This window comes from Capra hircus, chromosome 20 (assembly GCF_001704415.2).
Source record: "Capra hircus breed San Clemente chromosome 20, ASM170441v1, whole genome shotgun sequence".
NCBI lineage: Eukaryota > Metazoa > Chordata > Mammalia > Artiodactyla > Bovidae > Capra > Capra hircus.
The window spans coordinates 8,518,643-8,532,860 of record NC_030827.1 but is presented as its reverse complement, the minus strand read 5'-3'; the positions used below and the strand labels follow the sequence as shown (position 1 = coordinate 8,532,860).

General features: G+C 49.4%; 1 protein-coding gene across 4 annotated transcripts; it reads left to right on the top strand.

Moving 5' to 3' along the window:
- Nucleotides 2,350-13,187, top strand: TMEM171 (transmembrane protein 171). Of its 4 annotated transcripts, none has more exons than XM_018065685.1 (4): nt 2,350-2,927; nt 5,472-6,167; nt 10,199-10,340; nt 12,908-13,187. In XM_018065685.1, the coding sequence occupies exons 2-4, from the start codon at nt 5,525-5,527 to the stop codon at nt 13,101-13,103; spliced, it is 981 nt and encodes a 326-aa protein (XP_017921174.1). In that variant the 5' UTR covers nt 2,350-2,927; nt 5,472-5,524; the 3' UTR covers nt 13,104-13,187. The 4 variants fall into 4 exon arrangements, with proteins under 4 accessions (XP_017921174.1, XP_017921177.1, XP_017921175.1 ...); XM_018065688.1 differs by lacking the exon at nt 2,350-2,927 and adding an exon at nt 2,934-3,095; XM_018065686.1 differs by lacking the exon at nt 2,350-2,927 and adding an exon at nt 2,934-3,271.

The window sequence follows — 14,218 nt, the reverse complement described above, 5'->3', positions numbered from 1 at the left end:
ACATCCTGAGAACATTCAAGCAGTGCCGTACAGAGAGGTTTACAGAGTGAAAAAGAGCCCTCCCCGCCACAGCCACGGGAGACAGGCACCCTGGAAACAGATCCTCCAGCCCCAGTCACGCCTTTAGACGAGGTAGCCCCAGCAAACTGCTTGACCCCAGCCTCATGAGCGATCCCAAGCCAGAACCACGCCCTGCTAAGCTGTCCCCAGATTCCTGACCGTCAGAAATTAAGAGAGGATAAACCTTTTTGTTTAGACTCTGCTTTTGTAGATCATTTCTTATGCGATGATAGATATCAATAGGCTTGCTTTCTCATTCCCCTTAAGCTTTTGCTGCCATATCACTTTCTCAGACATGCCTTCCTTAACTACCCTATGAAACTGGAATCTCCCCAGCAATCCCCAATCTCCACTTGTGATTTCTTTTTCTCCACAGCACTTATCACCTTCTGCATGCCTGCTCAATCGCTCAGCAGTGTCCAACTCGATAGCATCCCCGGATTGTAGCCCACCAGGCTCCTCTCTGTCCATGGGATTTTTCCCAGCAAGAATACTGGAGTGGGTTGCCATTTCCTCTTCCAGGGAAATTTCCCAACCCAGGGATGGAAGCCTCATCTCCTGCACTGGCACTTTCTTTACCACTGTGCCACCTGGGACCCCCATTCACCCTCTAGTACTCTGTGTAATTTCCACATTTCTTTCATTGCCTTTCTCCTCATTAAAAGCACAAATTCCTTGAGGCAAAAGGATTTTGTATTTCTTATTGACACATAGGCAGCACTCAATAAATATTTGCTGAACGAATAAATGGATGCATTCCTCAGCTTTACTCTCCATATTCACTTCCTGAATTCAAGATTCATCCATTTTTAAGGCTTGTTCTGATGCTATTTTTCTGAAGACTCACACTGGACTGATCTTTTTTCATACCGCATGGGCTGGAAAAGGCCACCAGGTTCTAGCTAGTGACAAGGTCATCCAATCTCCTAAGAACAGGTCTGCTACAAAGATAAGCACCTTGAAAGCTGGTGGATACGTCTTTCATACTTGACCGGTGATTGGTTTCCAAGGAGTTTAATTTAGTCAAACAGGCTCCAAAAGACACAAACAGTCCAAGCAGCAGACATCCCAAGTGGAGGCTAATCTGATTGTCCTTGGTGCCAGTACATTCAAATCTGTCATGTGTGGCCAGCCTGCAGTCATGTGGCACCGGAGGGGCAGCTGTATCAACAGGCCCCTCGCAGGCCCACACACGACGGGGCCAGAGATTGAGTTTCAAATAAGGAAGAAGGAAAAAATGCGTAGGGGAAGGAGAAGGAAAGCCCCTTGTACAGAAAGGAGTTGCTAGCAGGCCTGTGTAGGGAGGCAGATCCTATAGCCAGGGCTGCATTCTTAGAAAGCTGCCCGCCCCTGGTGTTGTGTAATCACCACTGCTGGTTATTTGCTCGTTAGCTGGGCATGCTGGGAGGCCCTTCCAGCAGGTGGTAGAACCTGACACTTTGACCAGCTCCACCCGGACACAGATTGCTGCAGTGTCCTTGGGAACAGTGTCAGTTTTGTTGTAATGATCAAAAAGCCACATAATGAAAAAGCCATTTTCTGAGTTTGTGGCATTGTGTGTCCTCTGGGTGACAGGCGTCCCCCGGGAGGAACAGTCGGTACATCTGGCTCAGGCCCGTGCTCCCCATTAACCAATCGTGGAGGTCACTCTACATCTCTTAGGGCTGCGGTTCCTCAGCTGAAAAATGAACTTTTTAGCTCCCTTGTTGCCTCAACCTTTCTGGAGTTGCTGGAGACACATAGCAGAGAACCCCACACAGGCTGTATGTAGGCGAAGTGGGTAACACAGAACCTGGCCCAGAGCAAGGGCTGATGATACTCAAGATAGCAATAATCTTCTGGCAGTGCGGTGAGTGGCCCAGCAAACCCCTCCCACTGGACCCTGCCAGCCTTCCTCCTGGAGGCAGCCCTGTCTCACCCACCCAGCCCTTGGGCTGCAGAGCCCAGGTGGCCACCCTTCCCTATTTGCCTCCCTCTCACTTCTGTAATCAGCTAAACCAACTCATTCTTTACTGCAGTGGAAAAGGGCTGGGGACAACTTGCTGTATTAGGCATGCAAGGGGCTTACTCTTTCAAAAGGTTAAGGCAATGGGTGTGAACTCTTGACTGGGTTTCAGAAGTGGACAGGACCCCAGAGAGGAGTGGCAGGGATGGGGAAGGGCTCAGGGCGCTCCCCTGTTTGAGCCTGACTCACCTTTCACAGCGCCCTGACCTCTGGTGTGGAAACTGGCACAGTTAATTCCGTGTCACGTGTTACACGGGGCAGGTTACAAATAGTACGGGGATTAGCAAACCCATCCCGAAACCGCCTGGTTCAAGGGCAAAGTTACCAGTTTAATTCCGGCAAATCATTAGCGACTGAGAACTGGGAAGGGAGTTCGATGGCAAACAGCGACTGTGACCATACGTGAGTCTCCGAGCTAGGACGGAAGGCAGGGAGACCCTTGTCTCACACGCCAACGGAGCGCACGTTCCTGTGACCTGGTGTCTTTATAACCTGCTCGTCCGGGCGCTCGCGGCGAGAGGCTTGCTCCACTGACCCCGGCCAAGATCTCCGGAGCGGCAGGAGGGCCACAGGCCACTGGGTGGACCGTCGCAGAGGGCGCAGCGGCGGGGACCCGGGGACCCCTGCCTAGGCGGCGGTCAAGCCGAAGAGAGGGGCAGGAGCTGCCCTGTTCCCCCCTCCCAGGCAGATTCTGGGCTCTCGGCCCTGAAGGGAACCGGCTCCTACACGCCGCCCGGATCGCGACCGTCGCCTGGTGACTTGGGACAGCCAGGAGAACCCCAACTTCCGCCCCCTGCCCGAGGGCCACAGGCCAAGGAGGTGGCGGCGGGGGCCACTCTTCCCGGATTCCTTGCGCGCACCGGTACGGACGCGGAGCCTCCCGGGCCCCAAAGCTGCCCCTCACTCTCCACCCCGGAGCCGGCGCGCCTCTGGCCCGCAAGGGCAGCACCCGGCGGCGGCCAGCGCCGGCCAGTCCGCCCGGCCCTGCCCGCGCCCCGCGCCGCTGCGCCCTCCGCGCACCGCCTCCTCGGTAAGCACCGCGCGGCCCGCCCTCCGCGCCCCGACGCGCAGGTGGGAGAGCGCGGGGCCGCCGGGCGCCGGCCAGGCCGCGGGCGGGGGCGGGCGCCGCGCTCTGCCGGGTGCCCACGGCCCGTGCTGCCAGCCGATTGCCGGCGCAGGCAGCGCGCTCGCAGGACCGAGCCTCAGGTAAGCGCCCCGGGCCCCGCGCTCCTCCGCACCCCTGGGGACCGCGCTCTGCGGCCGCGGGGCGAGCGCTGAGCTTGGCGTCCAGGCGGGGTGCGGGGAGCGGCGCCGCGCGGAGCAGCCGCGCTGAACCTGCTCCCGCGGGAGCTCTGGCTCCTGAAACCCACAGAGCTCTTTCCCAAGAAGGGCTTTGCCTCTCTTTGCGTCAGCCCCCGAACACAGCGCTTTGGAAGTGGTGACCCACTGCTCATTTGGAAATGTCCTTTGGCAAACAGTGTCGTGAGGCGGATTTGGCTTTGGGGAAATGAAGTGTAGGCTGGTATTTGGGAAAGGGTTACTTTGCTATTACTGCAGATATCTGTGCCCCTGTGTGAGCGCATCCGTGGTCGGGGGTGGCGGGCAGAGAGACGGACGAACTACTCACATATTAATTTGCATGGGGGATTAACTACCTATGCCAAGTAGTTGGTCCATTAGTCCATGGAAAGGAAGCTGCTGCTGCTGCTAAGTCACTTCAGCCGTGTCCGACTCTGTGTGACCCCATTGACCGGAAGCTACACATCCAAATTTAGGCTTTACTAGTATTTGGGAATTTTCCTTAAGGCAGTTGAAGCCTTGTGACTCACATCAAAGTCAAAACACCACCCTACAATGAATTGATAGGGCTTTGTAGCACAGAGTCACCCTTCACCTCTATCTCCAGACCAGCAAAAGATATTACAGGATTCAGAATCTTTTTTTAAATTAGTGCAATACTTTCCATGTTTGTTTCAGCTTAATTTCATCTTCATAAATATAGTTTGTCCAAGTGTAAAGCACAAACTTGTTTCCCACTTCTATTTCCCTCTCTCTCCAACTTCCTTCTGATTTTATCTTATTTATTCCTGGAAAAGCACTTCCTAGAATAAGATCAGCTGTTTCCTTTCTTTACTGAAACTGACGCTACTTGCACATGATTTGTGTTTGTCAAGATGGCCTTGGCTCTAGCGACTCAGTCTCTAGCTCTTTCATGGGGTCATGGATACAAGTGGCATAAAATATTTCTCAAGTTTTCTTTCTTTGAGTAAGTGAGTATGTTCTTCACACTGGGGTTGTCTTATTGAGTGCCCTAACTGGAAGGGTCCTGGAAAAATATTCCATTCATTAGCGTAAGACAAGGTAACTGGCTGATAAAGTCAGTCTGTATAAAGTAGACAACTCTTGACCCACTGCTTGGGGGTACATTTAATATAGAAGACCCTTGAAGTACAGGGCTCGGGTGGTCTTGTGGAAGGTGCTTTCCCACTTGATTTCATGGATACTCTTTCAGAGTCAAAGTTCTGTCACTGTTTAGTGTTTTGTAACTGGTGATTTTTATCAGCTGCATATTTTTAATGGGGCCGAAACTTTTTGTGGAAGTGGGTGGCACCATGAAGGAAGGGAAGCAGGAGGCCGCCTGCCCACCTGGGGGACAAGGTGCTACGTGACCTGCTGTGCCAGAGCCCCCCAAGTCATCCGAGACCCAGTAACCAGACCACCAGATTTCAGGGCAGCCCCAGTGTGTGCCTGTTTGAGGTCTCAAGACTCACATTTTGACAGAATTAACTTAAAATCTCCCAAACTCACTGTGTTCCTGAACCGCCTTCACCTTTAGTTGAAACTGTTGAACTTGGGTCTTCTGTAGATGGAGCCTTAGAATAAAGCCAGGAATGGAAAGTTGCTGCAGTCTAAAACAGGAAATGGAAAGTTAGTTATTGAAGGAGAAAATTTACCCACTTGGAAATGCTCAGAGCAGCTGTGATGAAATGTGGGATGTCAATAAATCAAAACAATCCGTGTGGTTCTTCCTTCACTTACTTACCATTGTGTGTGTGTGTGTGTGTGTGTGTGTGTGTGTGTGTGGCCCGGGGAAGTGAGTCCATAAGACTATAACAGGAAAAGCCACACCCAGTTACTTTTGTTGTATGGCTTTTGAGTTTTCAAGATACTCTTGGGTGCATGGTAAATGCATTTCCCCTTCTGACATATCTTTATAAAATTACATATTCAGGAGTTTCTGAATGCCAGCTCCTCTGACTCATGAACCAACTCATTGTTCTACAGTGTATCAGTGGCACAAAGTTGTTCCTCATGATTTTATCCTAGTGTGATTTTGGGAAAAGAACAGGGCGGGTCAGGAACACCTGCAGCCCTTTTATAATTTGATGTTTGGGTATGTCTGCAGAGCTGCTGAATACACACATCCCACCCACCTCAGGCAAGGGGCCTCTCCTGGCCATGTCTCCTGCAGCTGCTGCCGAGCCAGACGAGGTCCAGGGAGACAGGCATGTCAGCAAGCTCATTTTCTTCCTTTTTGTCATCGGTGCCATCCTGCTGTGCGTGGGAGTCTTGCTCTCCATCTTTGGGTTCCAGGCGTGCCAATACGAAACCTTCCCAGACTGCAGCATGGTGCTGAAGATCGCCGGACCCGCGTGTGCCGTGGTTGGACTCGGGGCTGTGATCCTGGCCCGCTCCCGGGCACGACTTCAGCAAACTGAGGAGCGCCTGCGAGGCAACAACCAGAGGGACTCCGACAGACCCTTCCTCTGTGGGGAGAGCCGCCAGTTTGTCCAGTGTCTCATCTTTGGGTTTCTGTTCCTGACGAGCGGTATGCTCATCAGCGTACTGGGCATTTGGGTACCTGGGTGCAGCTCAAACTGGATGCAGGAACCGCTGAATGAGACAGACGCAGCTGACTCAGAGCCCCAGATCTGTGGATTCCTGTCCCTTCAGATCTTGGGTCCCTTGATTGTGCTTGTGGGATTGTGTTTCTTCGTGGTCGCCCACGTTAAGAAGAGAAATGATTTGAGTGGGGCCCAGGATGCTTCTGAAAGTGAAGAGAGACAAACCCAGAGCCTGGAGCCCATCCAGGTGACTGTAGGTGGGTCGCTGTCTTTGCTTTGCTTGTTCATATCACCGTGGCTGCAGCATCAAGGCTGCTCTTGGGTCTGGCCTAAATTCTCTCTCTTCGTCCCTGTCCTCTGTCTGTCTGTCCTTCTCTCTCACACACACAGATGCACACAGACATAGTTCTGCCTCTGTCATTATCCCCATAAGAATCCCTCAGCACATCGTTTCCTCCCAGCAATACCCTATTATCTAACAAAAGCATCAGGACATTGAGTTGTGACCTTGACTGAGGTTGCAGGGCAAATAAAGAGGACAGTGAGAGGTCTTGAGGCTACCCTGGGAGCCTTCTGTCACCTAAGGGACCTGCCACGTGACCCTGTTTCCTTTCCCCTGTTATTCTCACAGCAAACTCTTATGGTACTTCTGGTTGTTGAAAACGTGGGTTCTCATCACTGGTTATCCTTGACTGGCTGCCCTTGGAAGTCCTTAAGTTCTCCTGGCCTTACTTTGTGTGTCTGTAAAATGAACACTCCACTTCGGAGTTTCCTGGCAGCACTAACATTCTAGGATTCTGAGTCTGTTGCAAGTCCGTTGGTCTTCCACGTTTTGAAGGAGTCTTCTGTACTGCTGTCCACCTTATTCATCTCCTGTAATTTTGTCCTTGACTTCAGGGTTGGGGCTTCCCTGGTGGCTCAGACGGTAAAGCATCTGTCTACAATGCAGGAGACCCGGGTTCAATCCCTGGGTTGGGAAGATCCCCTGGAGAAGGAAATGGCAATCCACTCCAGTGCTATTGCTTGGAAAATCTCATGGACAGAGGAGCCTGGTAGGCTACAGTCCATAGGGTCTCAAAGAGTCGGACACGACTGAGCGACTTCACTTTCACTTTCTTTCAGGGTCTGGGCAAAGTTTTGGAGCTGGGGCATAGATACAGATGAAATGTGACTGCCCTGGTCACTTCTTTCCCCTATGGGATGCCCAGAGATTCCCTTTCGGTCCCCCTGCAGAAGACCTGCGTCACCACGTCCCAGAGTCAGGCCCCCACAGAACCACATTAGGAGTTCTGGTCTCACCTTCACACAGAAAGAAAAGCCCCCATCGCTGCTTATTTTTGCAAATCACTGTTTTATTTCAGCCTCCCACCCTGAAGGCACAGCCTTAACATCTGAAAGGCTGGGTGGGCAAAGGAGATTACAGAGCAGAAACTGGAGGAAACAGGGAAGAAGTGAGCTGTTTCTCGTGGCTGAGGCTGTTTGTTGAGCCGGCAGTTCTCACTGGGGGGATTCCCGGGGCTGTGGGCCTTGCATGGTATTGGCCTCAGAGAGGAAGGGCAGATGGATTTATAGATGATCATTGTGTTCGGTCAGGGTTGAAGCTCCCAGCTTACTTAATTGTGCGTTTATATACTTACGGTGACATCAACACTAGTTATATGTTAATAATAGCTAACACACATGTAGAGCTTATTCTTGGGCCAAATAAGGATCTAAGTGTTTTAGTGTGCGCTCTTCAAGAACCTGTTACGTGAAATTCATCCATGCCCTCAACAGGCCACTGTGGCAGATACTCAGTGTCTCCATGTAAAAGATGAAGAAACCAAGCCTCAGGGATCCCAAGTAATTGGCCTAAGGTCACACACTAGCAGGTGGCAGAGCCAGGATCCTAACTGAGGCGGTGGCACACATGTGCTCACAAAGGCCCTCCCAGGACACTTGCTGTAATTCTGTTTCTGCAGGCTTCATCCTTCACCTGGTGTCCTGAGTCATTGTTAAATGATGAAAAGGCTCACGCAATATTATAGATGCTCTTAGTTCTTCTGGGGAACACAGTGCAGGCCAAGTAAATGTACTCGTGGGATGCTCATGTTCTTTCACTTAGGTGGGGGCGTATTGAGTGTGCCCTTTGGGTTTACTATCAGGGAGTTTGGGGGTGCAGCCTTACTCCTGGTGACTGGAATCAGGGGGAACTGGGGGCTGGAGCAGGGGTGCGGTGGCTCCTGAGCATTTCTATCCTGATGTTGGCACTGAAGAGTTTAAAATCTTTTCCGTAGAACCATTTAAGTCCTATCAAATTTGTGAAAGTCTGGCACTGTAATTCACTGTCTTTCTCTCCTTTGATATTATGGAATAGGGTTTACATCTTTAGAAATCATGCCTTTTAGCACAATTGTCAAGACTGGATGTTGTTTGTCAATGGTCAGTTCTGCCTTACGAGGGAAATTGAGGGTGATATGAGGCAAATCTTATCTGAGTGCCAGAATTCAGCTCTTCCCAGAATAGAAGACAGAGTAGATAAATCAAGATGCATGGTATGTGTGTTGTGGGCACACCCAGTGTTGGACCCTGGATACACAAGCAGATGACTGGTTAACCCACAGAGGACATCAAGTCCTGCAGGAGAAACCCCATAGTGAAAGGGAGCCAGGAGTTTCCCAGAGAGAGCAAGGAGGGCTGGGCGCAGACCTGGCAGAGGATGGGTCAGCCTCGGAGATGGCTGGAGGCGGAGTACTTCCTTCTCTGTCTTTGATAGGTGATTGGCCTGCTTTGGAGGCTTTGTCCTGCAGTGTATAATTAAAGTGAACACTCAACCTACCTTCCTCCAACCTACCAAGACCTTCTGAAAAAATTAAATGAGAATCCCAAGACAACCACTTGTTTTTTGAGCTTCAGTTAGTCACACATATCTTAAGCTCCAGTTGCCATCTCCTTGCAGAAGGAGAGATGGAGTTTATGCATTTTCTGCAGGGGAGGCATTTGAGGCAACAAGGGGGAGAGTGGAGCCACTGGCCAGACGGCCAGTTGGGAGTGTTTTCAGACATTCAAACAGGCGCCACTTGCTGGTGGGTGTGGAGAAAGTCCCTCTGAGGGTGTGTGACCTCTGAGAGAGCTTGTTCCATGCGCAGCACCGTCTTAACCCCTCACATGAATCTGGTCCTCCTATCTGTCCTCTGAGGCAGCTGAAGTTACTGCCTGTAGTTTACAGATGTGGGCTGGGATCTGGAGAGGACAAAGGGCTTGTTTGGGCCACGTCAGGTAGCAACTGGCGAGTGGAACCCCGGTCGCTTTCGAGAACCCTGCGAGCATCAGGACTGCCAACCAGTAGAAGCCAGTCTCCTCCCTGAAGGGAAGTAAAGTCCACTCCTCCTTCCTTCTTCCTGAGCTGTCATGTGGAGTGGCCAGCTTAGCAGAGGCTGCCCTCAGACCTCTTCATAGTGGTGCCGCCACGTCTAGAAGGTTCTGGGCAACTCATCTAGTACATTCTGATTTGGAATCTGAGCTTGTATGTGGTTCCCTGTTCCCCTCCCCAAAACACAGGAATGTGTTCTGGAGTGAACAGTAGCAACAAAAAATGCAGGGGGCGAAAAACCCTAGCTTTGCTTTGAGTTTGACTTTCTTTGATAAAGCTTGGAAGAAACGTTGGTAGATAAAAAACTCAGCAAGAATGGAAACCACATTTGTGGAAATAGGGCTGAGGGCCTATATTGTGGCTGTGCCGTCATTTGTCCAGAGGCTGAAACTGCATTTGAGCAGCAGAGGCGCTTTACCCAACAGCTGACTTTTGAAGAATTAAAACTGTAAGTTGGAAATAAGAAAAACTTGACAGCAGGGGACATCCCAGGGGAGATAAAGAACATTGTTAGCAAACACTCACCAGAAACGCTTTAGCTGAGACTTGCTATGAAATGTAGGCTCAGTTTTTTTAATATGGTAAACAAGATATAACCTACAATTTACCAATTTAATCATTTTTAAATGTATAGTGGCATTCGGTCCATTCACCATGTTGTACAACCAGCCATCACCATTATCAGTTCCTGGAGGCTTTTTCATCATCCTGAACAGAATCTCTGCCTCCGTTAAATTCTGACTCTGTTGCCCTCACCTCCAGGTCCTTAGTGACCTCTGTTCTCTGCCTCTGTACATTTGAGAGGCCCACTTTTCAATTCTGGTGTTCTGACCTTTGCTATAGATGGGCCAAATGTATAATTAATGTCTTTAGCTCTTGCTCATTTGCTTACATGTATTACCCATCCATCTTCAACAAAATGTTGTGTTTCCTTAGGTGATGCAGTGATCATATTCCCACCCCCTCCGCCACCTTACTTTCCTGAGTCTTCAGCCTCTGCAGCTGCCCGGAGTCCTGGGACTGACGGTTTGCTTCCAGATGAAAGTCCACCTTCATATTACAGTATCTTTCACTCTGGGTAAGATTCTCCCTTTGAACTGGAAGTGTAGAAGCATTGGCCCTTTTCAGGCCTGTGCCTGGCTTCAGGCCAGGTCAGCTTTATGGTGTGACACAGGTGTAACCATCAAGGAGGAGTATCCATTTTGCTGACGTGATGTCAGAGTTATCGTCTTAACATTCACAGTGCCTTCCAGGAAACTCTGGCTAGCACATAAGTTAAAAATTATAAGAGTGCTTACGCCAGGCTCATGTGAAGCCTTCTCCAGGCATCTGTATGCACTTGTGGCAGAACTGGGTCTCAAAATGCTGAGCCACCTGTCAGCCAGCCTGAGCGCTGGACCAGAACTCGGGAGGCCCCTGCTAAGTTAGGCTGCTGTGGACTGTGGGAGGTGTGGGGGCCCCAGGAGACCCCCAGCATGTACAGCGGTTCTGATATCTAATGGGGATACTTGAGTGACTGACTGAAATCAGCCTGCACCCTGCCTTGAGCATGCCAGTCTTTTCCCCTCAATTTTAAGTTGTTCCCTGGGCCTCAGAGTCTTCTCAGATTGATTGAAGAGAAATGGTAGATTCCCATCTACATCCCCCAGACCTCCCATATGTCACAAATTAGGAGGCCTGCCTGGAGTCACATTAAACAGTGTAAATGTGAGTGTTTTTCCTTGAGGCAGAGGGATGCCACTGAAGGTTGAGGAGTTGCAGCAACGGAATGTGAGCAGTGGTTAGCTCCGCTCCAGCTGCGGAAAGGCTGAGGGCGGCCAGACCAGTTAGGAGGCTGACTCATGATCATGGACAGGCTGGAGGTAACAGGAGCCTGGGACTGGTGATCAGAAAGGGAGGAGCAGGACTTCTTGGTGGTCTAGTGGTTAAGACTCTGTGCGTCCACTGCAGGGGTCGTGGGTTCGATCCCTGGTCAAGGAGCCAAGATTCCCACATGCCGTGTGCTGTGGCCAAATTGAATAAAATAATAGAGCATTTATTTAAAAAATAAAAGGGGGTGGGAGGAGGAGTATGGGAGGGAGTCTGTGGTGGAGGATGATGGGAAAATCAGAGGCTGTGATGTCAAGGGTGAGAGACAGGGACAGGGAAGGTCCCTGACTGAGGAGGATGGGAATGGGCTCGGATAATCAGGAGAAGAGGATGAGCTGGCTTGTAGTGGAAGGAGAGCAAGGCGTGGGCCTTGGAGGGAGACTGGACGGGCCAGAGCTTGGAGGGAACTGAGGTCCTGGAGATGGACTGGAAAGAGGCAGCTGAAACCAAGAGGTCAGAATCATCAGGGACCCGTGGAGAATCCACGGGCAGGGAAGGTGTGAAAGGAAGGAGCTCTGGGAAATGCCAGGGCTGGGAAGGCACTGAACCTTCCCAGACGGGAACCCAGGGAGCAGGAAGTGAAGGCAGGATCACTGGAAAATCTCGCAGGACAGAGCAGCACTCAGTGAAAACTGACTTTTGAGACGCGCATTTTTTAAAGGCAGAGAGAAGCGAGACCCAAGAGATTGCTAGGGACCTGAGCATGCTAGGGATGAGTGCTGCCTCACCTGGTCATTCATGTTTTAGGATACACAGTCTAGTGTTCCAGACTGGGTGGTGAGCTGGAGACCTGACCAGGGATGAATGCAGGAGTTGCCCTGTGTAGATGAAAGGGAGGTTAAGTTCTGGAATTTGGAGAATTCTGTTTGTGAATTTTTGTATTCTTTTCTCCAGTGATGAATTTCACAGAGATAAATAGATACATGTCTATTACTTTTTCTAAAAACGACTCCTGCTACCATGCCAGAACCTGGCTTTCCTTCCATTTCCTTATATCATTCTCATAGTTACTTAGAAGGCAGACACTGTCATCACCCCCATTTTACAGATGAGAAAGCTGAGGCTTAGAGATCAAACAGCTCAAAAGCAGCAGGGTGGAAATTTAGATGCAGGTCTGCCCTTTGCTGGAGCCCACTCCAGTAACCAGTATGCCTTCCCAACTCCCTTCAAGTTTCTGGCTTCATGATTTAATTTTCTGTTTGCATAAGTTTGTCTCCCTTATGTTAGCTGTCTACAGATGAAATAGCAGAGAAGAGTAGCTGTGTGTGTGCGAATGTTCTTTTTGGAAGGCATCTATATGTTTGTGTGAATAGTGGCTCAGATGGTAAAGTGTCTGCCTACAAGACGGGAGACCTGGGTTCGATCCCTGGGTAGGGAAGATCCCCTGGAGAAGGAAATGGCACCCCACTCCAGTACTCTTGCTTGGAAAATCCCATGGACGGAGGAGCCTGGTAGGCTGCAGTCCACAGGGTCACAAAGAGTCAGACACGACCGAGCAACTTCATTTCACTATGTGTTTGTACCCCTTGTCTTTTCAATGACAAGAGGAATGACAACAGGAGTGAAACTGTCTTAATATTACAATCAGCTCTAAGGACAGTAAGAGGTAAGAAATTAAAACGTATCTATGCAAAATATATATGGGAAGAAATTAGTCTGGAAGCCCTTGCAAATGCTTCCAAATGCATCTAATTAAACATGTGAAAAGCACCTGGTATTTGAGCGTGATGACTGATTCCCTCTTCTCCCGTTCATGTTCCCTCTTCTTCTTTATAGGTCCCAAACTCCTGAGGGCCAAGGCGCGGCCTCTGAGAGAGATTGTGAATCGATATATACTATTTCTGGGACTGCTTCATCCTCTGAGCCCTCCCACACTCTCCATCTCTTATCTGAACTGCCTCCCAGATACGAAGAAAAAGAAACTGCTGCAACCACATCCTTGTCTCCATCTTCTGAGCCTTCCCCACCATGAATCATGGACTCGAGTTTAATTTTATATAGAATCAATCACTTTTTTATTTAATTTGTTTTCTAATAAAAAAATACAGTAGCATCAGCTGTGTCCTGACTTCTTGGTATAGCATCAAAATCAGTAACAAACCTTCCAGATTAAGCCGTCAGTGCCTTAGACCGTGGGAGAGGCAGGGTACCTCCAGATGGGAACTTAAGCAGGTTCTCTCGCTGAGACCTACTATTCTGGGAGATTGGTGGGGTCATTTGTACTGGTGCGTGGAGAGACAAAGGCTCAGAAAGGCTGATGAACTTATTCAAGGTCACATTACTTCTCAATGGCGAGGTTAGATGTTGAACCCATCTAGCTGGTTTCTGAAAGCCAGGTGGATATCTCTACCCTGTGCTGTCAAAGGCCAACCAAAAGCAGTGGTTAATGTTTAGCTTGGCCCATTGGGTTTCCAATGTTAATTGCTTCTAGGGCAGGGAAACCAGATTACTCTCCTATTTATTATTTCTTCCTCTTCTTCCCTCTCCTCTTTCTTCCTCCTCTTCCTATTCCTTTTTTCTTTTTTTTCATTTTGAAAGAAGGTAGTTGGGGTAACTAGGTAATCTACACTGCGGCAGTGACCAACACACTGATGCCTGAAATCCTTCTTACAATGATGTGACATTTTGGAGAAGAAATTTCTTGGGACATTTTGGTAACTAGATTCCCCCATAAAGATTCAGGAAGGATGTGTCTTTCTGTATTATAAGGTGCCCAACTGTCTGCACCACCAGCTTTTATTCTTATAAGTCTACTGCTGAACAAAAACACTTGTAGAGTTGAGTACTATAATAGATATTTATTCTAGATATAAACCTGAAACAATAATCACTAAGTATTATCGATTTAACCTGGGAAAAACTTATTTTTAGAATTGAAAATTTGTAGGAACTTAGCATTTTTGTTAACAAAATTTGATGTAGCAATGATGTGAACTTTTTATGCCTTTTACCAAAAGCCCTTTTTACCATAATCCCCATAAAAAATCAGTATTATCCAATATTTAAGTGCCTGAAAGCAGAATTTAAGGCGTTAATGCTTCAATAGTTTAACTGAAGTAATGACTGATTTCATGGGAATTGCCACTG

What these genes read in the sequence shown, in the direction of transcription:
- TMEM171 (XM_005694562.3), top strand. Translation starts at nt 5,462, where the DNA reads ATGTCTGCAGAGCTGCTGAATACACACATCCCACCCACCTCAGGCAAG. An exon ending in GCCCATCCAGGTGACTGTAG is followed by an intron (nt 6,168 to 10,198) that starts GTGGGTCGCTGT and finishes GTGTTTCCTTAG; the next exon opens with GTGATGCAGTGATCATATTC. An exon ending in TACAGTATCTTTCACTCTGG is followed by an intron (nt 10,341 to 12,907) that starts GTAAGATTCTCC and finishes TCTTCTTTATAG; the next exon opens with GTCCCAAACTCCTGAGGGCC.